General features: G+C 38.4%; 1 protein-coding gene across 3 annotated transcripts in view; it reads right to left on the bottom strand.

The window, feature by feature from the left end:
- Positions 1-23,736, bottom strand: part of TUSC3 (tumor suppressor candidate 3) — a 118,001-nt gene that overhangs the window by 44,483 nt on the left and 49,782 nt on the right. For all 3 annotated transcript variants that reach the window (XM_037128855.2, XM_037128854.2, XM_053660032.1), the window contains exons 3-6: positions 20,893-21,010; positions 16,768-16,908; positions 13,051-13,191; positions 12,845-12,934 (exon numbers count right to left, since the gene is read on the bottom strand). In XM_037128855.2, coding sequence (XP_036984750.1) covers positions 12,845-12,934; positions 13,051-13,191; positions 16,768-16,908; positions 20,893-21,010 — 490 coding nt within the window. The remainder of the gene's footprint in view (positions 1-12,844; positions 12,935-13,050; positions 13,192-16,767; positions 16,909-20,892; positions 21,011-23,736) is intronic.

Here is a 23,736-nt window from a genome sequence, read left to right as displayed (position 1 = left end):
ACTAATTAGCGTCCTTTGGGATCAGCTTGAAGAACCGTTTCATCCCTCTGTAAAGCAGTTCTGGTGACGAATTCCCTCAGCTGTTTATTAAGGACGGTCTTTATCTCGCCCTCATTTCAAAGGACAACTCTGATGGGTAGAGAATCCTTGCCGGGCAGTCTCTTCTTTTCTGCACTTGAATGTATCATCCCTCCCTCTTGGCCCGCAAGGTCACTGCTGACAAATCTGCTGTTAGCCTTCTGGGGATTACCTTGCATGAGATTTTCTTTCTTCTTGTTGCTTTTAAAATCCTGTCTCTCATTTTAGACATTTTATTAGAATGTGTCTTAGAGAGTAGCTTTTCTTATTGAAATTCCGGGCTTACTAATTAGCTTCAGAACTTGGATGTCCCAATCTCTCCCCGTGTTTGGGAGGTTTTCAGCTATAATTTATTAAAATGAGCTTTCGACTTCCCTCCACGTTTCCCTCCTTTCTTCTTCTGGGATCCACCCGTGATTTCTTCTGACGTTGTCCCATGGGTCTTGTAGGGCTTCTTCATTCTTTTGTTTGGTCTACTTTTGTTTTATACCTCTGATTGGGTAAGTTCAATTAATCTGTTTCTAGCTCACTGATTTCTCTGTTTGGACAAGTCTGCTATGAAAGCATCTTATTTTTCAGTTCTGAATATTTTTCAGAACAACAAAAGAAATTCTGTTCTTTCTTAGGCAATCCCTGGATTTCCATTTCCCAGGGGGTAGTTACAGGAGGCTTTGTGTGTTCCTTTGGCGGTGTCACGTTTCCCTGGCTCTTTGTGACCCCTGAGGAGCTGCAGAGGTGTGTAAGCCATTCCAGAAGCAGTCACTCCCCACCCAAGGACTAACCAGGCCCAACCTGCCTAGCTTCCGAGATCAGCTGAGCTGGGGGAGTTCAGGGTGGTACGGCTGTAGTATACACTTAGAATGGACACTTGAAACCAAGTATTTTTAACCGCTGTCACCCCAATACACTTAATAAAATTTAAAAATGTGTAAAAACAAACAAAAGCAGCAGCCACCTCTTCCAAATTTCACAGACTGATTGCGATAAGGGAAGTCACCTTTCACCTGTGGGTAGGTACACAGTGGAGTCTGCTGTCACCCCAAGTCTCGTGGTCCAGGGCTTCACATGTGGGGCACGTGGTAGCACCAGGTGGGGGTGAGGGGAATGATGCGTCTTCAGCTCAGGCCACTGGGCTTGGCAGGCTTAACAGGCTGTCTAGGCTTGCACTGCAGAGCCCCAAACTGGCTGCCGGCACAGCTCCTGGCCTCCTGTGCAAGTAGCGGCAGACCCTGGTGTCCTTCCTACGTGTGCAGCTGTGGAGGCCTGCTGGCGCAGTTTCTGGGCTTGAGCAGAGCAGGGAGGAACCCAGGCTGCTGGCATCAGCTGATGCAAATGCCAACGGGGTGCAGGCTGGCAAAGTCTGCAGGGCATCCACGGTTCCCCGTGCTGGCTGTGAGCTTCAACGGTGGAGGAATCAGAGGAGTCTCCCTCAGAGCTGGTCTCCGTAAACAGCAGCTTCGCTGGTCTGACTGGGTGAGACTGAAGCAACTGTTGCAGGGTTCCTCACGAGGCTGGGGGAGCTGTTTATCATCCCATTCATTCTTCATTTTTTAAAATGTGTTGTTGATTATGCTATTTATTGCCCCAATTTTACCCCTTTGTGCCCCCCATCATTCCCTTCAGTAACCCCCCCCCCCCAGTTCCTGTCCATGGGTCATGCATAGAAGTTCTTTGGCTTCTCCATTTCCTATACCATTCTTAACATCCACTGTCTATTCTTACTTGCCACCCTGTACTTCCTAATCCCTGTACCTCTTCTCTCCCTCCCCTCTCCCAACTGAGAACCCTCCAAATGATCTCCATATCTATGATTCTGTTTCTGTTCTGCTTGTTTGCTTAATTTGTTTTTTTTTAGATTAAGCTGTTGATAGTTGTGAATTTATTGCCATTTTAATGTTCACAGTTTATATCTTTTTCTTAAGTAAGTCCCTTTAACCTTTCATATAATAATGGTTTGGGGATGATGAACTCCTTTAGCTTTACCTTGTCTGGGAAGCGCTTTACCCTTCGATTCTAAATGACAGCTTTGCTTAACAGAGTAATCTAGGTTGTAGAGTCTAAATGGTAGCTTTGCTGGATAGTGTAATCTCCGATGTAGGTCCTTGCTTTCCATCATTTCAAACACTTCTTGCCAGTCCCTCCTAGCCTGCAGAGTTCCTTTTGAGAAATTAGCTGACAGTCTTATGGGAACTCCTTTGTAGGTAACTCTCTCCTTTTCTCTTGCTGCTTTTAAGATTCTCTCTTTATCTTTAACCTTTGGTGTTTTAATTATGACGTGTCTTGGTGTGATCCTCTTTGCATCCATCTTGTTTGGGACTCTGTGATTCCTGGACTTGCATATCTACTTCCGTCACCAAATTATAAAGGTTTTCTTTCATGATTTTTTCAAATAAGTTTTCAATTTCTTGCTCTTTCTCTTCTCCTTTCAACAACCCTATGATTCTAATGTTGGTATATTTGAAGTTGTTCCAGAGGCTCCCTAACCCTATCCTCATTTTTTTTGGATTCTTTTTTCTTCTTGATGTTCTGACTGAATGCTATTATCTTCCTTCTTTCCAAATCATTGATTTGATTCTCAGCTTCATCCACTGCACTGTTGATTCCCCATAGATTTTTCTTCATTTCACTTAATGTAACCTTTATTTCTGCCTGGGTCTTTTTTTATGCTGTTGAAGGACCCAGTGAGTTCTTGAACATCCTTATTACCAGTGTTTTGAACTCTGCATCTGATAGACTGCTTATCTCCATTTTGTTTAGTTCTTTTTCTTGGGTACTATTTCACATTTTCAGGTACTATCATTTTTTAAGAGCCTATACCATCTTTGGCCCCATTTAATTGAGTATCTGAGAATAAACTGTAGGTAGTAGTTTGCATTTCCAATTAAGCTGAACCAGACTGACATGTACCTTAAAGAGCGTAACAGTGATGAAATCTCATATAATGTGAAAAGCATTCCTGAAGATTTGTAGTTTACATTTTGAACTGAAACTGTAACATAAAGATTTAATAAGTTTATTGCAAACCAAATTTCAGACACAATATGTAGTTAGTGAATACTTATTTCATTATGTTCCCTTTATTATTAAAATATTGTTTTCATTCTTTCAGTGAAAGAAAATTGTATTACCTAACTTCTAGAGCTTTTGAAAGATTCTTGCAAGAACTGATGTAAGAAACAATTTTACTTCTTGGCAGAAATAAAAGGTGTTCTCCATAGTAATTGCTTATTTGGGAGAGAATTAAAGGATTTTTGCTTTATTGACACAGCAGCTCTGCTAGTACATCTATTATAAAATTCATTTTAAGAATAAGGTGCCCTGACTGGTGTAGCTCAGTGGATTGAGTGCGGGCCTGCGAACCAGAGGATCGCGGTTCGATTCCCAGTCAGGGCACATGCCTGGGTTGCAAGCCAGTTCCCATATTTCTCTCCTTCCCTTCCCTTCTAAAGATAAATAAAATTTTTAAAAATCTTTAAAAAAATAAGGCTTACTTTAGAATATTATAAACATCAGTTTTTAAAAAACTTTTTATACTCAAGGATAAAAGATTACAAGTTATAGTAGAGGCATGTGATATTTAAAAAGTTTTAAAACATTTTATGATATAAACTCTATATTTCAACACATAGCTTGGGGTAAATATACATTAAATATCTCCTGGATAAGTCTAAATCCTTTCAAATAAATGAGAGTACATGTACTTATAAATCTATATGGTCTTATAAAGAAGGCTATAAAGATGAGGAATATTCTTACTCTGGTCAAGATCATTTCATTTTATTAGTGGACATGATTATGCAAAAATATGACATAAAACTGAAAGAAATAAATAAGACAAATAACTACCATGGCCATTCAAGGCAGAAGAGTATCATATTCACCCAAGGTCATAAGAAACTATATAAAAAAGTACGCCCTTGAGCTAGGAGAGAGGAAGAGAGTGTTAAAGGTGTAAAGAAAGGAGTAATGTCACTTCAAGAGCACTTACAATAAAACAAAATGTATTATGTACTTGAAACCAAAATCAGCAGAAAACAAAATACAGCAGACTCATTAAGCTACCTATATACCATTCTCATGTATGTTTTAGGCTATTCGCTAAAATGACACCAGAAGTTTAATAATATTTGGGGAGAGGGAAAGATGGATGAGAGAAAAATAAAGGAAAAGGCAGAGAGACAGACACACCTACTGTTCTTTTCAAATATTCAGAATAATAGATACAAAATAATGAGAAATTTCTCTAAGGCATATCTATTGCTTCTTTCCTTTAGGGTTATTAGTCATTCTGAAATTTTAGAAGTTATTATAACTAAAGTATAATTCGGTCTACAACATGAGACAATCACACTGTGGCTTTTTACTAGAAGAAGGACACAGTATATTCTGTTCTGTTTTGATAAATATACGTGGCATTTAGGACACGTAGTGTTTAAGACTTTATGGGGAAAAATTCCTTAAATGCAGAGAAACACTGAAACTTATTTTTCAAATGGCATTTCTTTTTTTCCTGTTTAATTAAATTGAGTGGGGTGACACTGGTTAATAAAATTATAAAGGTTTCAAAAAAAGAGAAGAGAGTGACAGACACAGATAGCAGCAGTATGGTGACTGCCGGAGGGACAGAGGGGAGCGTAACAAGTGGTGATGTGCGCCTCAGAACAACAACATTTTATGAACCAATGTCACCCCAGTTAATTCAATAAAGAAGAAAAGGAATGCTTAATAATGCAAAAAACCAAAACCAAAAAATTACATAGGTTTAAAGTGTACAATTCTCTGATGTGTCACCTGTATCCTGTACTGGATGGCCACCACCCGAAGTCACCGTGTATTTGACCTTTACTTCACTAAGGCACATTTAATGTAACCTACTCTTTAAATTTCATACAAATTTTCCTGTAGTTCCTAGTCATTTAATCTAAAGATAATAGGAATGTTGAAGTGATAATTTTTAATGTTAATCCCATCCACGTTTATGAAAACTGTAATTAAGTCAATGATTACCATAGCATTATAGAGACTCAAAATATAATAATGCTTGAAAAATGTGCACTGAATGAGAAATACTGAGTTATTAAAATTTACATATTCTTTTTGATGGTGTAGAAACATAACTTTAAAGTGCTTTTCTGAAACTAGTATGTATATGCTCATGAGTTATGTTAATATAATTAAATTAATTTTGATAGCATGAGAATAATTTCCTTGCTGTTTAACCACACCAGGGGTCTATTTAGTGCATTACTCTTTCCAGTACACTAAGTAATTTCCCAAAATTGAAAAATGTTTGAACAACATGAACCAGTTAACAAGTAACTTATCCCTTTCTCTGTGGGAGGGTCAATTCTTCTTGTCTTCTCTTTGTTTTCCATTTTTTCCCTCTAAAATCACGTTTATTCTGGATTCTCAGAGAGAATATTTAACTGTGTCAGATTAAGTCTGGCAAATGAAAATTCATTCTCATTTTCTAGTTTTATACTCCTTCTGTGCATATGCTTTCAAGGCTTTAATTACAAAGTACCAACTAACCACAGGAGGGAAAACCATTTTTCTCCCCGATATACTTAACATTTTCAAATGCTAAAACTATAACCTGAGTTCTTATTTGCAAAGATTTATTCATCTATTTAGCTATTACTGAGTTAACATTTATTTTGTGTGAAATGCTTTGCTAGGGCGTAAGGATACAAAACCCATGGTCCCTCTCAATTAACTGCCAGGGTCATAGATGACAACAGTTGAAAGGAAGCAGAGTGGCCGTGTGGATTGGCTACCAAAGCTGGTAAATCAAGATCAGACTTCAGGACCAAGAGTGCATGCAACTAACTGTGAAGACGGAAGTCAAAACCAGGCGGAGAGAAGGCACTGAACAGCGGCACCACGCGGGAAACCAAGGCAAGGAGTTTTACCGAAGGCCGAATAGACAGACAAAAAAACATAAAAATCAAAAGGAAAAAAAGGTTAGGCAAAACTTGCTAGAGGTAAGATGTGGCGTCACAGCAACAAAGTGACCATGGTGCTGAAAAAACAAATCCTGAAACAGTTCTCCTAATTCCATGCAGTGCAGTAGTAAGGGAGGCGCTGATGGCTGAGAGGGGGCCAGTCCGTCCCCTCTCCGCCACCTATGAGCTCTGTGATGTGTCCGCACTTCTCTGGCAAACACGCTACCTGGAATCAGATGGGCTCTCAACAAACATTAACTGGACGGGAAGATCAGGAGTAAATTAAAGGGCAGAATCTCAGCTGTGAACTCTACCACAGGCTGTCTGCGCATCTTTAGTGTATTCATTATTCTTTGATTTTTTGTTTAAAACTTTTGTTTATATGTCAACATTCTCTTTGCTGGTGGTATTGAAGATCTTAACAAAAGCAGTGAATATTCCTGTAAATATTTTTACACAAAAATGATTACATTTAGCTTAGATAAGCCTATATATTTTTCAGCTTATGACTAAAATATGTCCCTTAAAGAACTAGCACATGCCAAATCCTGAGGCATGAAAGTGTAAGGCTGTTTGGGATGTCTTCCTGAAACAGAAAAATCACTTCATTAACGGTAAATTCTAGATTAAGCTGCAAGCCATTTTGCAATAAAATGTTACATATAATCCAGAAGTTTTCACTGTGTTATAGTTTAATTGTTAATGAAGCTAAGAGCTGTGTCCTAGGTTTTGTACCGCACCTAGAACACAGCTCTTAGCTTCATTAACAATTGAACTATAACGCAGCAAAAACTTTTGGATTATATGTGGTAAACCCAGAGCAATCCTCAGGCAGGAGACAAAATCCAAATATCTAAAAAAAATTATGTTGAGAGTTATAATCTAAGTATAAGCTTTAGCTCATTAAGTGCATTTCATTTAAAATGACTGTTTTTTTAACAGAAAATGTCTCTATGGCCCACGTCGCTATACGGTTACTTGTACAGTTTCCCTTTAGCTCCATGTCAGTGACTTTGTTCGTGATGACTCTCACACTGCTCAATGGACCATCAGGACCTGTGTCATCCACAGCACCTTCACAGGGACAGACAGACAGGCTTGCAAATCGGCACAGCACTGCACTGCCTGCATCATACCTTCTCTGCATTAACTTACCATTTTAGGTTTGATGCAGTGAAACTAACTTGGTACCATTTTTAGATTCGTCTAGACATATTTTACCCCACAATTAACACGTGACACTGTGAAGTCACCACCATTACAAATATGTTTAAGATTTTAAAAACAAATAGCTAAAAGAAGACCCAGCAACATCCCCCACAGTCTTAGTAACCCCCTGCCGGATCCAGTTAGTTCAGTCCAGTGAGAACACAGAACTATTCCAGCCAGAGTCAGCGGATCAGAGATGACACAGGCCGTTACACACCGACTCACTCTGTTGACGGCCGAGAACGATGGGCCGCTCTGACTGGCGTTTCCCTGAGTGCACGTTGATTGTTAGGTGAATGGGCAGTAGGGACGCACAGCTCAGAGGACTGCGGCACACACCACTTCTGGGAAACACAACTCAAAACACAGGCCCTGCTGACAGACCATCAGTAACAAACCTACTATAAGGAAACATATGATCTGTTTACCTACGTAAGAATTGTTAAAATGTGTGATAAGGATAAAGTCATTTCTGATGGACATAGATATCCTTAAATATATATGTATACATTTTTACACTTTTCCTTAAGGACTGTTTACAAGACATAAATGATATTGGCTTAAAAATCACCCACAGTTAGTGAGACATTTTGAGTACTATTTGTTGCTATTTCTTTCAGAGCATGGTATCTGAAAAACAGCAATGCAAAAGTAGTTTTCTTCACGACTTCTTTCCTCTGCTGTGGAATCTACTACAAAGGAATAAACCCGGCCTGTCAGTGGACAGTGCAGCAGACACTCCCTGTGAGTGCCCCGCCCGTGTCCCCGGCCCCCACGCCCTCCAGCCCCAACCCCACGCCTGGCACCGCCTGTGGGGTTTCTTCCACAGCTGAAGCCCGCCAGTCTGGGGAAGCCGGGCCTTTCCCAGGGAAAAGCACTCGGCCAGTGACTGATGGGGGACTCAGCTCCCCGAGATCCCACAGCAGGGACTGGCGTCTTTTTTGACCGCCTCCCCTTCCTGGACGGTTTCCCACCTCTGCCTCGAGTTTCCTTCCCCTCTGATGGAAACTACTTCCCCTCAAATGCCTGTCTTTGGTTTGGAGAGGACCCTAAACTAGGACTTTCAAAAGTGCTTATACATATATTATCATATTTTATCTCAAACAACTACGAGGTAAGAAAAGTAGTATTAGGCGCATTTCACAGAGGACCAGAGTAACTTGCCCTAAATCCCACAGCTGATAAGAGGCAGAACTTAGGAAGAACTCAACCCTGTTTCCTTTCTCTGCCTGAACACTTCAGGTCTGCGGGCCAAAGACTTCACTTGCTCTTATGTAAACTTCTTTTAAAGCACAGAAAATGCCTCAGAGTAAATCATGTTTTCTAAGGTATATTTTAAAAAATGATTATATCCCAACTATTTACATAGCAATCGTATTTGCTGATGGCATTCAATATATATACAACCATTCTAAACATTAAACTATAGGTCACTGTGATCCTTTGAGCATATATGCTAGACGGAATGGTTTCTTTGGCTATGAAATACCTATGACAAAATTCTATCTAAGCCTCTCTATAGCTCTATAGCCAGGCTTCTCATTTTTAACCCCCTGTCATTTTGTGGCTGATGATTCTTTGTTGGGTGCTGCCCTTGGCATTGCAGGATGTTTAGCAGCATCCCTGGCCTCTGCTACTAGCTGTCACTAGTGGGTACATGCCCCACACCCAAAAGTGAATCCAGAAACTACCACTGTCCCAGGGAAGGGGGATGGAATTCATCCCAGATCGTATGACACGAGTTTTACAGCCCGAACATCCCTCACATCTTCATGAAAGACAGCTAATCTGTAAGGGCACTCCAGTTTAATGTTGCATTGGAATGAAACCATTTCTATCTACCTCGGTATTTTACAAGCAAAGGAAAGATGTACCTGGAAGTCACAGGGTTCCAAAGTAAAACGTGTGGGAGAAGTAACAGTAGCAGTGAATCTCACACTTCTGGAACATTGCTTAGTGGTGTTACACAGAAGGAACCCAGGCTTTTCAGGTTCTGGCCCGACGGTGGGGCCTGTGACCAGCCAGTATTCCCCACTAACGGTAGCTCGGCAGAGCCACGGTGGCATGAGGCAGAACACAGACCACTCTGGTAAGAAAGAGATGCTCTGTGATGTAAAACAGTATTTCTGGGGAATAAGTAGAATAGATGTAAGCATTCTGGTGAAAACATAAAATGAACTCTGATGCTCACAAACACAAAACCTCTGCACCAATGTCCACTTCAATCGATCTGATGTCAGTGAAAGTTCTGCACTTTGGCTTAATAGCTGTACTTTGTAGTCTCGTTGCCTGTTGTGCATTTTGGTGAATATCAGTGTTTTAACAAAAATGCAGACAGAGGTGCATCAGGCACCTGTGGTCTGCCACCATCAAACCCTGAAAAATCTCTCTGCACTTCTGTTTGGCTGTTGGTTTGTACAGCCTCTTCTTGGGAATGTACACATGAGAAGCGTTCCCTCTGTTAAACTGTGTGTATGCAGAATGCTTCATATATATTGGCTTAATGTAAGAAAAGACCATTCCATTTTCAGTGGCCATTTAAGCTCTCTACTTATATTTTGGATGTCTAGCTTGGCTTTTAACATTCTGCATTTCATATTTGTCATTATATATATATAGCTACATGCAACAGAATTCTCTAACCAATTAGCCACAGATGGGCAGTTTGCTGAACTGTATAATGTGTTCACTCTCGTTGATGAGGTAGTGACTTTCATTGGTACCTAATATTTTATAATTTTCTAAATTTCCATAATGAGTGCTTATTTTATAATCAAAAAGTACACTGTAAATGCAGAAGTTGAAATTAAAAAGTTAAAGCATCATATTTCAAAGAATATTCTGAATAATCAAGTACTAGAGAAAAGCAGATATTAGAGAAATACATTCCAGGATGGCATTTAAGCATACATATGTTTAGGGCCTTATTAATTCTTACCCATATTAAAGAACTGTTTGTCAATATTATGGAGATTTCATGATCTTTTACCCTAATTTAATTAGTCAATCTCTCATACAGAAAATACGTTTCACCCAAGATTTATATATTTAAGACCCTTAGATTTCTTGAAATTTCTATAAAAAATTTTAAATAGATTTTATCAAGATTAAACATTAGTCACTGTTGCTAATATTTCTAAACTTTAAGTTTATATTTCAAAATAATGTAGTCTAATTACTATCAACTTTTTCCTCAAATGACTCTCAGTCGTGTTACATTGTACGCCCTTCTAATCTTACCTTTATTACTTTCTCTTGGAATATTACTGTTCCCCATTTGTAAAATTTTATTCTGTATCACTGGAAAGGGTACATAAATAGCCTCATTATAGTTATTTTCAAAAACATAAGTCCTTCATGAAAATTTCTCTTGAGAAATATATAGAGTTTAAAACACGAAAGTTACCAAAGAAGTAACTGCTACTTTTCAAGTTACAGTCTGAAATTTAAACACACATATTATAAAGAAAAACGCTGACCAGTAGAATGCTAATAGTAAATCATTGTTTAAGGAAAAATCCTGAACCAGCAACCATTTCATTTTATAAAGCAAAGTTAATCTCCTATTTTGTTCCAGTAGTATAAAAAAAAACATTATGCAAATCAATTTGTTAAAATTTAAACCCCAATCTCCTATTTCAATGTATGCTGACATTAAAAAGGAGGAAGTTTCCCTGCAATTTGTTAAAGGTGGACAGGTGAAGAATCACACAGCCACGGGCAACGCTCTTCTGCCCAGTCCAACGTGCTGTGTGGGCAGCTGGCAGGCCCCGTCCGTACTGCTTACAACCAATCGCTCACACAACCTCAAACTCTATCTACGTCTCTTTGGCCAAGAGTGCATTCCTGCAATCGTCTCTGTGGCAAGAAGTACCTATATTTCCAAGACCTATATGATTGTTTCCCCTTCAATTCCTAATACTCTATTCAAATACAAGGTGATGAAGGCTCAGGACAAAATTTATCTTTGAAATATTTTGGTTATACACGTAAAGTTCATCATTTCTATTACTTTTGATTAAGATACAGAAAAGCTAAAAGCATTTCCCTTTTAAGAGTAGAGAAAAATGTACTTACTAATGTGCCATGTGGGCCTCATTAGTAACTGAGGCCTTTTCCTAAAGGCCACGCCCATCTCTGTGAGCAAAATGATAATGCATTTGTGGGATGCTTTGAAGGGGAGGTAGTAATTCATTGCTCAACAACAGCTTCCAATATAATATTAAAGTCACTCAAATTACTCCTCTCTCTAACGACAGATTTCAAAAACATATACAAATAGCAGAAACCATGCTGGAATTACTACAGTAGCTGATTACCCAAAAAGCCCCATCTTGTCTCCATACCCTTGCCCCCTACAGGAGAAACCTGAAAATGTTCGCAACCACATGAGACTAGACCATTACATAGTATCGATGACTGTAACTCTGATCATTTGCAGCTAGTCCCTAACACCTGATTTGGGAGAACATACAAAAGATAAATTGAATGATATCCCTATATTATAGTTCTACAAAGAAGTTCAGAGAAAATTACTAACAATGTAGAAAGACGAAATACATGTAACTTGTTAGCTCTCTTTAATGTCATAAATATATAAAGTACTATAAGCAATGAGATCAACACCTCATAAGCAATGAATAAAAAAACCTAAGCTTCCATTAGTTACATTTATATCTACAGAGAATTTATAACATTGTTTTACTCTGCTCAGAACTGCAGTTTTAGAAATTAGCAATTATTATTTTAGGTGTGATAGTATTATTGTGGTTATGACTTTTAAAGAAGACCTTATGTTTTTAGAAACATCTACTGAAATATTTATGTGTGAAATGATATGGCGCTTCAGAAGAATTCAACAGTGGGTAAAAAGAATTGGGTGAGAGAACAGATGAACCTCTATTGGTCATGAGTCGGTAATCGATTAGGTTTGGTGATGGGTACACAATAGACATCATTACAGTATTCTCTCAAAATCTAATTTCCAAAAGAAAATAAGGCACATTTTCAAGTGATTATTAACCTTCACCAATCTAAGACTCAAGCCTCAAAGATAGTATTTTGCAGAATTGATCTATTACAATACTTCCCACCAACCGAAAGGAAAGGGAAGACAAGTTACATAAATTCAGTAGCAGTTACTAATGTGAACTCTGCTAGTGATTAACTACACATCAATTTCACTTTTAATTTTGTGGCAAACAGTTCCTAGAATTCTAAAACAATGACTGCCAGAGTTCTTAGTACTGTTTTAATTCATCTCTTCTGAAATAAATTAAATTTACCATTGATGGGACACTGGCTACAAACTATTCCTATTTTCTCTTGTGACATTATATATTATTGCCATAACAGCATATACAAAATTGAAAAAAAGGTGTTTGCATATAAATTTGATGTTGTAGGTACAGTGATTTTTCATCAAAACTGAAACAGCTATCGTACTAGTATGTACACAGACACACACACAAACATACACGGCAGAGGTAGTAAAGGAGAAGAGAAAGAACTGACTTACCTATGCAATCCTTTCTTACTAAATAAGCATACTTAAATTCTTACATAAAGCAGAACTGAAGTTCAAAATAGTGATGCTTAGGACATGCACCTACCACTTGTCCATTGTGCGGGTTCTTATGAGCATACGGAGGTCCGCGGATATGATTCCACATCTGACCCGAAGTCATAGCAAAGACTATACACTGAAAGAAAGGGTACAATGTGTTTCCATTGTAGTAGTAATTGTCTCATTTTGTTAATTCATACAACTCATGCTATTTTGCAAAAAATAGGAAAAAAATACAATGTGATAACATACCAGGGATACCATGGCCCAACCAGTCTTGTTGTAGATGAACTCCAAGTTGTTCCTCCTTAAATAGAGCAAACCACCAACCAGAGACACCAGCAGGGCGAGGGCGATGGTGCCGGAGTAATTCGGTGGTCTGAACACGCGAATCTGCAAAGATGCAGCGGGAATTTGAAGTGAAAGAAAAAGACTAATTTCTTCTCTTGCCCATATTCTAAATTCTTCAATGCAAATATTTATGAAGGGGCTACCTTAATTTTCATACCTGGCATTAACGTACCTGTTCCTCTTTTGAAGTAAAAAATATGTACCTTAAAACCTCATGGCAATGTAAAAAGTCTGCTCTTCGTTTTAGGTGAATATGGATAAACATATGCAACACCTACTTGTATTCAACCCAGAGCTGTTCCGATTAATCCATGGAACATAGGATCATGGAGTAAAGAGTAAAGGCGAGGTGGGGGTATAATATTTGTATTATTTCAGGTTAGGACTTTTTAAAAAAGGCTTCTTACAAAGGGCTTTATTGAGACATAACCCACATACCACACAGTTCACTGTTCAAACCACACAAGTCAACTGTTTTCAGCACATACACCGCCATGTGCGACCGTCATCACAGTCAGTGTCAGAAGATCAGAACCACTTCGAAGGGAGGCCCATACAGGCCCTTTAGCATTCACTGATGTGCTTTCTGTCTCGACAGACTTATCTATTCTGAATTTCCATACAATATGTGGCCTTTTGTCACTGGCCTCTTCCTCAGCATAGCGTTTTCAGGGTGCATCCTTGTTGTGGCATAAATCAGTACTTCATCTCTTTTCATGGGTGACCACTCCATGGTATGCATATACCGCATTTTACTTACCCATTCATTAGCTGAAGGTCATGGGTCTTTTCTACCTTGTGGCTACTATGAGTCATGCTGCTAGGCACAGTCTCGCACAGTGTTTTGTGTGGGTATATGTGTAGGAGTGGAATTGTTGGGTCCTATGGTAACTCTATGTTTAATAGTTTGAGGAACTGTCCATCTGTTCTCCAAAGTGGCGACACTATTTTGCCTTCCCACCAGTAGTGTAAGAGGGTTCCAATTTCTCCATTTACTTGCCAACATATATTATCTCACTGATTGCAGCCATCCTTGTGTGTGAAGTGGTGTATCAATCTGGTTAGAACTGCAGTGCCCTGATGAGCATCTTTATTAGACATGTGTATACTTTCCCTGCAGAAATGGTGATTTGGATCCTTTACCCATTTTAATTAAATGATCTTTATATATTTTATATATTGAGTTGTAAGAGCCCTATAAATATACCAGATGTCAGTCCCTTCTAAGAAAACAATGATTTGCATATATTTTCTCCCATTCTGTGGTTGTCGTTTCACTTTCATGATGATGTGCATAAAGGCTACTTTTTAAAAGGAGACATAATTCATAAAGAACTCATGATTTCACAGTATGTACAGATCTTGGTTCTGATAACATTCACCACTAAAAGAAACCAAGGCTCCTAGGAGACATGGCTAATTAAGTGCTGGGTAGGGCAGATAAGTAGATGCCAGATGGGCCTGAAATAGATCAACTGGTGTTTATCATACTCCCTGACCTCAAATGTTACTACAGACCTACAGTAAGCAAAACACTATGGTATTGGAAAACCAAAGGAAAAAAATTAAGAGCCCAAAAAGAAACCCACAAATATATGGGCAAAAAATATTTGTTTTTAAAAAGATTTTTAAAATTTATTTTAGAAGGGAGGGGGGGAAAAAGAGGGAGAGAAACATCAATGTGTGGTTGCCTCTTGTATGCCCCCTACTGGAGACCTGACCTGGCCCACAACCCAGGCATGTGCCTTGACTGGGAATTCAATGGCAACCCTTTGGTCCGAAGGCCAACATTCAATCCACTGACCCAAACCATCCAGGGCACAAAAAATGTTTTGATAAAGAAGGCACAAACAAACAATACAGTAAGGAAAGCCTCTTCAATAAATGGTGCTGGGAAAATTGGAGAGCCACATGCAAAAGAATGAAACTAGACTGCTGACACCATACATAAAAATTAACTCAAATATAAGGCCTGAAACAAAGAGAAAACATAGGTACTAAACTTACAGAACTTGGTCTCAGAGGAGCTTTTGTGAATTTGACCCCAAGGTCATGGGAAGTAAAGGCAAACATTAATGGATGGAACTAGATCAAACCAATAGTTTTTGTACAGCAAACAGAAACCATCAACACAACAAAAAGGCAACCAACCAAATGGGAGAAAATATTTGCAAACAATATCTAAGGGACAAATATCCAAAATGTATAAGAACTCATACAACTCAACAACAACTCAAACCACTCCAATGAAAAATGCGAAGAGAACCTGAACAGATACTTTTCCTAAGAAGACATATAGATGACCAACAGATGCTCAACACTCTTGATGAAAAGATGCACAACTTCACTAGCTATAAGGGAAAGGAAAATCAAAACTGCACTGAGACACCACTTCACACCTGTTAGAATGACTACTGTCGAGGCAAGAAGTAACAGGTGTTGGAGAGGACGTGGAAAAAGGAAACCCTCATCCACTGTGATGAGAATGTAAGTGACACAGCCTCTGTGGAAAATAGTCCAGAGGTTCCTAAAAAATTAATAAAAGTTACCATGTGACCCAGCAATCCCTCTGCAGGGTTATCTACCTGAAAAAAATTGAAAATACTTAATCATAAAGACACATGCACGCCTATGCTGATTACAGCATTACGTACAAGAGAAAAGCCATGGGAAAACCTAAGTGTCTTTTGACTGATGACAGGATAAACAGAATATGGTACCTATATACAATGGAACACTACTTAATCATAAGAAGGATTAAATATTGCCATTTGTGACAGATGGATCTTGAGAGTATCATGGAAAGTAAAACAGGTCAAGGGAAAAGGATAGAACCATATGATTTTACTCCTATGTGGGGTGTAACACAGAAAGAAAGAAAGAAAGAAAACACACATACACACAGACACAGACAACAGTATGTTGTTACCAGAGAGGGAGCAGGGCTGGGATGCAGAAGAGGAAGAGGGTCACACATAAGGTGGCAGGGGAGTCTGGACTTTGGGTGGGGAGCACAGAATGCAATATACAAACAAGGATAATAAAACTGCACACCTAAAACTTCCATAAGGTTATTAACCCAGGTTACTCCAGTAAATCCAATTTAAAAAATAAAGTGACTTCCTCTTTAAAAAGTTTCTATGGCTAAATAATTTCAACCACCCTCAATTGTATCCTGTAAATTCCATAAAGATATGACACCTACTTCTAGTTATACCAATTTATAGTCCCAAGAATAGTAAATGTGGCATTTTCTCAGCTCATGAAAAGAGTGTTATCCCATTTTTACTTGCCCAAAAGATAAAAATTATATATCTTGCTTTTTAATTGAATTCTTTTGATTGTTAATACCACTGAGAAATACTCAGCATATTTTTTACCCTCTGAAATTACTTTGTGGCTAACTCACATACTGTTTAATGATTCCTAAGATACCACTGTTCTAAAAACCATTTAAATTCACCTAACTCAGCCAGAGTTTGGCTTACACCATATAGCTATCCGACAGTTTTCTCTAAGCAAGGAAAAATGCTGCACAGAGAAATTTAAAAAATCCTGTGGCTCTAACCAACCAAACTAATTAGCCGACTATTAAAACTGTGGGGAATAAAAACATACATGAACATCCGTCCTGTCAGCAATCCACTTCGCTAGCTGTTCAGCGGCAAATCCGATTCTTTGAAGGTCAAACGTATCAGCTCTCTTAGGTCTGCCTTTGGGAGGAAAATGCATGAATGTCGGAGCAGAGTTCATGTTGAGCTGAAATACATGAGGCAAGAAAATACTAAATATAGCATCAGCCCAGCAATCTTTTTTTATCCTTAATCTAACATTTTCTTTCTTTCTGCATGAATTTTGGGAAGATAGAATTTATTATGAAAACTCAAGTGGTTTTCAGAGCTTAATTACTGATTTATTCACCTTAATGCACTACTTAATAAAAAAGAACTTATAAATTTGGCTGTCTGCTGAACCTTCACATTTAATGTACATACATCATTCATATTCTCAGCTCTATCCTCTATATTTTATCAGCCCTTTCATTCTTTGTCTATCTTGAAGTCTGTGATTAAAGTAAAGAATGAAGTCATTTAAAGTGCAAAATAGAAATATTGTGATTTGGCAGCACTATTCCATTTCTTGAGTGGTTATTAAAGAAAAAGTACTGGCATTGAATGAACAATATAAACATACGATGGCCTCAATTTCAAACAAATTAGTAGTAGATTGACTTCTCTGTTAAATTTGAAAAACTGTTTAAAAATGATAATGACTACAACAGAAGCCAACATTTTGGCCCTAAACAACTTGAATGTATCCAACTGTTTCAGAAATTCACCATGATAATCTTTTCTGTTCAATTATCTATTAATTGAACTGTCTTGAAAAGGTTATATCTCACTGTTATTTTCTAAAGGTAAATTCTACTCGAAAAGTATATGAATAGAATACTAGCATAGTATAAATGGTGCTCATTAAGAATATAATATCTAAAAACAATTATTAGATTAACTTATATTGAGGAGTAAACTGCAAAAATAAACTTCTTGCTGCCCAAGAATTGTGAAATTAGAAGCCAAAACATTTTTGGCCCTGACTTGAAGCATAGTTTGGCATTTCCCATAAAAAGCAAAGTCAACAGATGCTAGACCCCGGTTGATATGGAGGTAAAGCCAGGGCAGTGTGAGCAGTGAGCTGGCGCATGATGGACCTTTTAACACATTTAAAGTGGAACAAGAGTCACCACTTCCTTTCTTCCTGGCATGTTCTCCACTCCAGACCTTGTTCCAGGGTGACTCCCTGATAGATGGGTACACCAGGGATAGCTACAGCTCACGTGTAAATGTATGATTTCAAGGGAAGAAGTCCCCGCACTGAACAATCAGAAAATCCATACTAAGGTTTAACATTCTAGAATTTTAGAATTAAAAAAAATCATAATTCAGCTTTCACCTTAATTAAAACGTACAACTCCCCCAAGGATACAATACAGCAGGGGACAACCCGGGACTGATTTCTGGTCCAGAGCTCCTTCTCACACGCCATTTTCATTAACTCCCTGGCCTGGTGGTGTTGGGCACTTAGCCTTGGCCATCACATGGGAGTCAAGTGTACTTGTCCAACAAGTCCCCGGAGTGCCAGGAATTGCCGAATTTCCGCACTTGTTATTAATACTGTTTTCTGACACCACAGTACTGCTGACAGTACTTCAGAACATCAGTGTAGAGAGAGGACTTCAACAAAATGTGATTCAATAGTGAGCGAAAACATAAGGACTGAACTTCTTTTAGTGGGTCTCAAGTAAAACAAAATAATATACTTTTCCATTTTTGTGGATTGTAATTCCCCATACAAATCATTAACTGCTATAACTTTTATGCATTTCTGCATTTGCAAAGGAAAACCCTTATTGCTGAGCCGAGGGCGAGGCTTGGAAGAGAGAGACAGAGCATATTCACGTTCGTGATTCTGCTGAGTCGGAATTAACCTGAGGAAATGTTTCAATTAAAAGCAATCCTGACTTTAACTCGCATATCTGTGCCAAACTTTAGAAGGTGTTTAAAGCCTAGAAAAGGTTTCGGCGATTGTGTCCAACAGCACAGCCATACGGCTGGACACTGACCGGCAGCCTACAGCCCATCCGGGCGCAAGGGCAGGGCTGCCTGGCCCACAGTTTTGTTTAGTCTGAGTCAACTGCCAATATTTTAAAGACAGGAAGTGCATATAGACATTTGTATTTGGATCTCCTCTTGAAAAGCGGATCTATCTACGCGTGGCGTGTGTTTCTTCCATCTGGAGTTGCATCTCTCACAGAGGTCAGGTTTGTCTCTCCAGTTTACTGCGGTTCCCCACCCACACCAAAGTGTATCCTCAACAGTGAGACCCAGGGTTAGCTGCGTTGCATTTGCCAATTTTATTTCTTACCATAGTTAGGAGAAAAGTAAAATATGAGAGGTTCCATGAAAGATTGATTTTCTTGAAAAAAACTAAGATTTTTGTTGTAATAAATACAGAAGAATATTTACTTGTGCAAATGAAGAACTAATGTATTTAATACACAAAGTATGTACATAAATAAAAATACCATAACAACGTGAAACAAATCCAACCTACTTTTCTTGTCTAGTTTACAGCCCGGCCAGGACAGAGGTGGGGCTGGAAGCTTCTGCTCCAGCAGTCAGCTTGGGTCTGGGTGACTAGTTCTAATGTGGCAGAGAGGAGTCATGTATATACAGAACGAACAGCACTTGCCTCTGATGATCTCTAAGGCCAATTCTGAGATTCTGTAGAGACTTACTAATTACAGGAAGGAATATCTGGTTCTTCTAGTACTGTCGTTTTCCTTTATGAGGTTATTTGAAGTTACATGTTTATGTATGTGTTTTTCTTTATTTTCACGGTATTACTATTACTATCATTATTAGCACCCTAGTCTGTAAGCTCCTCATGGGGAAGAACTGTGTGTGCTTTTCTTGCCTATTCATTGCTCCTACAGAAGGGTAGGTGCTCAATAATATTTGAATAGATGAACAAAAATAAACACCCTCAAAAAGCCAAATAAATTTTTGGAGGACAAAATAAGTGAAGAATACTAAAAGACCAAGGGTAAAGGGTAGTGAAGGCAAAAGAGGGAATTTATCCTACTCGGCTAGAAACTGGCAAAAATGAACAAATAACCAATCTGGAAGCAAACAAGCAAAAATACTCTAAAATGACCCATTTACAGTTAGTGGGCTAGACTCTTTACAGAACTGCATGCTTTCCCCAACCCAGTAAAGCATTATGCCAAAGAGCGTCATATGTTGAGAAAAATAAAATAGACCAAGGTATCCACACTAATCAATGATGCCTGGTAGTGCAGTAAGCTTTACACCTGAAGGTACTGACACCTGACTATCTGTACATGACAATGTGTTGGTGTGCTCAGGCTGCTGTAACAGAACACCACAGGTGGGTGGCTCAAAGGAGAGAAACTTGTCTCCTCACAGTTCTGGAGGCTGAGCATCTAAGATGAGGTTCCAGAAGGGTTTGCTGCTGGTCTGAAGAGGGCCACCTTCCTGCTGTTTGCCCTCACGTGGCCCTCTGTCCTCTGTGCACACACGCCCCTCGTAGCTCTTCCTAGAAATCACATCTAGGAAGTGGTGTCCTCCTTCCCACCAGCTGAAGGAGGGGTCAGGGTCCCATCCTTAGAATGGCATCTAACCGTAATTACCTCCTTAAGGTCCCTGTCTCCAAAAATGGCCACACTGGGGCTAGGGCTTCCACATATGTATTTGGGAGGGACCCAATTCATTCCACAACAGAGAACAAAGATCTTTTAAAACATATCTAATATTTCATTTGTAAAATTATCTGTATCTCCCATATGGGGAGAAGTGAAGGTTAAGTAAAACCTTACATTGACTTTTATATAAAATTTCATAAATTTCTGCACAATACTACCTTAAACCACATACAATTAAACATCCAAATACACGTAAGGTTAATGCAGGTAAACTGTCACTGAATGCTGAAAAAACACACTTCCTCCACCATGCAAAAGTTAAATGAGTTTACCCTACTCACTACTGGCAAACACTATTCAATGATAAAAATCTGCATTTTAATCACATCGAATAATTTATTCAAACTACTGTTTTATTTAATTAACTTATTCAATAAATCGCATTTTATGTGACAGACCAAAAGGTATCAACATAAGCAACTCTTGAATGTATTAGAAAAACAGAATTTCCCTGTTACCTGCTGGAAAACATCCGTGCCCTCGTCATAGTCCACCATGCTGAAGAAGAGTCTGTTACAGAAGGCGGATGAGTAGCGCCAGGAGTTGGCCAGGATCTGGTACTCCTCATTAGCCTGCCTGGGGAGAAGGACGGAGAAGAGCAGAACCGTGTCAGGACCCCAGGGCTAACAGAGCCGTTCGACAGGTTAATTCTGGGGAGGAGTTGGCTGGGTTTGGTAACGGAAAGCACACTAAGAATAACTTTTTAAAATATTTTTAAATGGTTGTAGAAAATTTTTTTAAATGAACTATTCCATGACATGGGAAAACTATACAAAATTCCACTTTTGTAGTTCATAAATAAAAGTGTACTTCTCCAGAACCACAATGATTCATTTATATTTTTTTCTGGCACTATTTTGCTATATAAGGGCAGAGCTGAATGGTTGTAACCGAAATGCTATGGGCCAAAGCCCATCCGGGCACCTGAAAGTTCAACAACTCTTATTCTAGAGGATAAAATCATTCTGCAGCATCTCATATACATATCTACATATGTGTGTATGTGTGTATATATATTTAAATCCTCTGATAATTTTAGTAAGAGATACAGAGCTTTTTAAAGAACATTTGCAATTCAGTTTAACAAAGAAACAGTAACCATGAGAACATACTTTAAAATTGTAAATACAGTTGTACTGTACTTTTATATATTCCACTTATCTAAAAATACATTTGCATTCAAACCTAAAAGTAAGCAAAATGGCACAAAGAAGCAAACAGTACAAACAAGCCCTCCTTTAAGAGCATATTTCCATTTATTTTAAATAAATTTCTGTTGGATATTTTATTGACTTCTCAATAATAAAGCTCTATCCCTAGGTGTAGGAATGGGGTAGGAACAGTGGAATTGTGTTTGGAAGGATATCAGCACAGTAATGGAAACAGAAAACCAGTAAGCGATTGCTAAAACATTAATAAAACAACAGAGTTCTTCTTCCATGCAGTTGTACCTGATTAATCACAGGAGTTTGGGGGACTCCCTCTCCTAAAAATGAAAGTAAAGAAATAAAGTATTTCTTTTAAAAAATAACGATATTTGTTATTTGTTAACAAATATTTTTGTTAACAATTAACAAATTTGTTAACAATATTTGTTAACAAATAACAAAGGTACTTGCAGTAAAAGTCAGCAACAGATAAGAGATTCCAAGAATATCTGGAAGATAAATTAGTATAAAAACTTTAATGGAGAAAGCTACACTCTCAAAGGGGACCACGGGACAAAGCTAGGAAAAATACTGGATCAGAAGCAGCAAAGATGCTGGGTCTGAGATCTTATCTTGTGAACAAGCGAGCCTGTTACAGTTTCATGGATGCTGGCAGAAGACCCGAGACTCCTGGGTCAGAGACAAAGGAACGTGGCATTAATTCACATTTGTTTGCATCGAGTCCCTGTGCCCCCCTGGTCTCACAGGGTGACACAAAAGGTCCTGTGTGGCTGCCTGCACACACCACTGACTGTGCCACCAAAGAGGAACACTAATAACTTGTTATCAAACAAGTTTGTTTGATAACAAACTTGTGCTATGTTCAATGGGAGACATGATCTCACTACTTAAGCTTGTCCTTGCACACATGACACTCTGTATCCTTGGCACACCAGCAAGGACGTGCTGCTTCTCCCAAACGTACTCACACACACACACAGAGAACAATGTCATGCAAAAAGGGCACGAAGAAAATAAAAGAGAGCACTTAAAAATTTTAAATACAAGTGTTCAAATTATATCACTATCAGAAGATTGATTTCATTAAAATTCACAATACAAAAAGTGATATAGGAGGACTATATTGGCGGTAAGGGAGAAAAAGGGACCTAGAGATTTAATCCAATAAATGAAATTTTCAAACAGAAGGACACCCAGCAAGAGAAGAGAGTCAAAGTGAAGGAAATGTTTCTGGAGACCGAACACAATTCAAGGAGTTTAAGTCTTCAAATTGAAATTATTTTCCAGGTTCTGAATAAAAGGAATTAGGAAAGATCAACACCTGGATGTATTGTAATACTTCAAAACATTACAGATAAGAAGATCCTAAAAGTCTTCAAAGAAAAAAATACGTAGCAAAGGCTGACAATGAGAATGGGACCAGACTGGTTGTAGCAACACTAGATACTGGCAGATAACAGATCAGTTCCTTCGCAGTTTTGAAGGTGTGTAATTTTCCATCTAGAGTTCTGTAACAGGACAATTCAGTTTGAAATAAATATTTTCTAAGAAACATAGGAATGTGAGATGACCTTAGGATATAATTGATAAATAGAAAGGTAATATGAATAAAAATATAAGAAAACCCGAGACTATGACAGAAGCTCTACGAGACAGGGAAAAGGGCAACCAGCAGTATGGTAAGGTGGGAAGGGTGGAAGACGTACAAGAAAGTTGTGATCCAGCTATGACACTACAAAGTACAAACTAGAACAGGGCTTTGTTTGGGCTTCAAGAGGAAGAGAATGGATTCTAAGCATCCACTCTAATCAGAAGGAGCTGGAAAACTTTAAGACTATAGCAAGTAAGACATCTGGTCCCACAACAAGAAAAACTAGGAAACCAACATAAAACGCAAGGTCTAAATATGAAGCAAATTAAAGTGTATCATAATTTTCATGAATTGAGGATGAAGAAGATTAATGATTTTGAACATTTTCTTTTGAGTGGGACAGAGATCATAAACAGTGACACTGTAGAAGAAAAATAATCACAACCTACTACTTTGCAGTCAATGCTAGTTATGTAGAAATAATACAAATACTGCTTATTACCATTCCTCATTGTAAATTAACCTAATACAGAGCACAGATG

Source organism: Artibeus jamaicensis, unplaced genomic scaffold (genome assembly GCF_021234435.1).
Source record: "Artibeus jamaicensis isolate MK-2021 breed Jamaican fruit bat unplaced genomic scaffold, CSHL_Jam_final scaffold_833, whole genome shotgun sequence".
Taxonomy (NCBI): Eukaryota; Metazoa; Chordata; class Mammalia; order Chiroptera; family Phyllostomidae; genus Artibeus; species Artibeus jamaicensis.
Note: the sequence above shows the minus strand (reverse complement) of the source record. Positions and strands in the feature narration are given on the sequence as shown.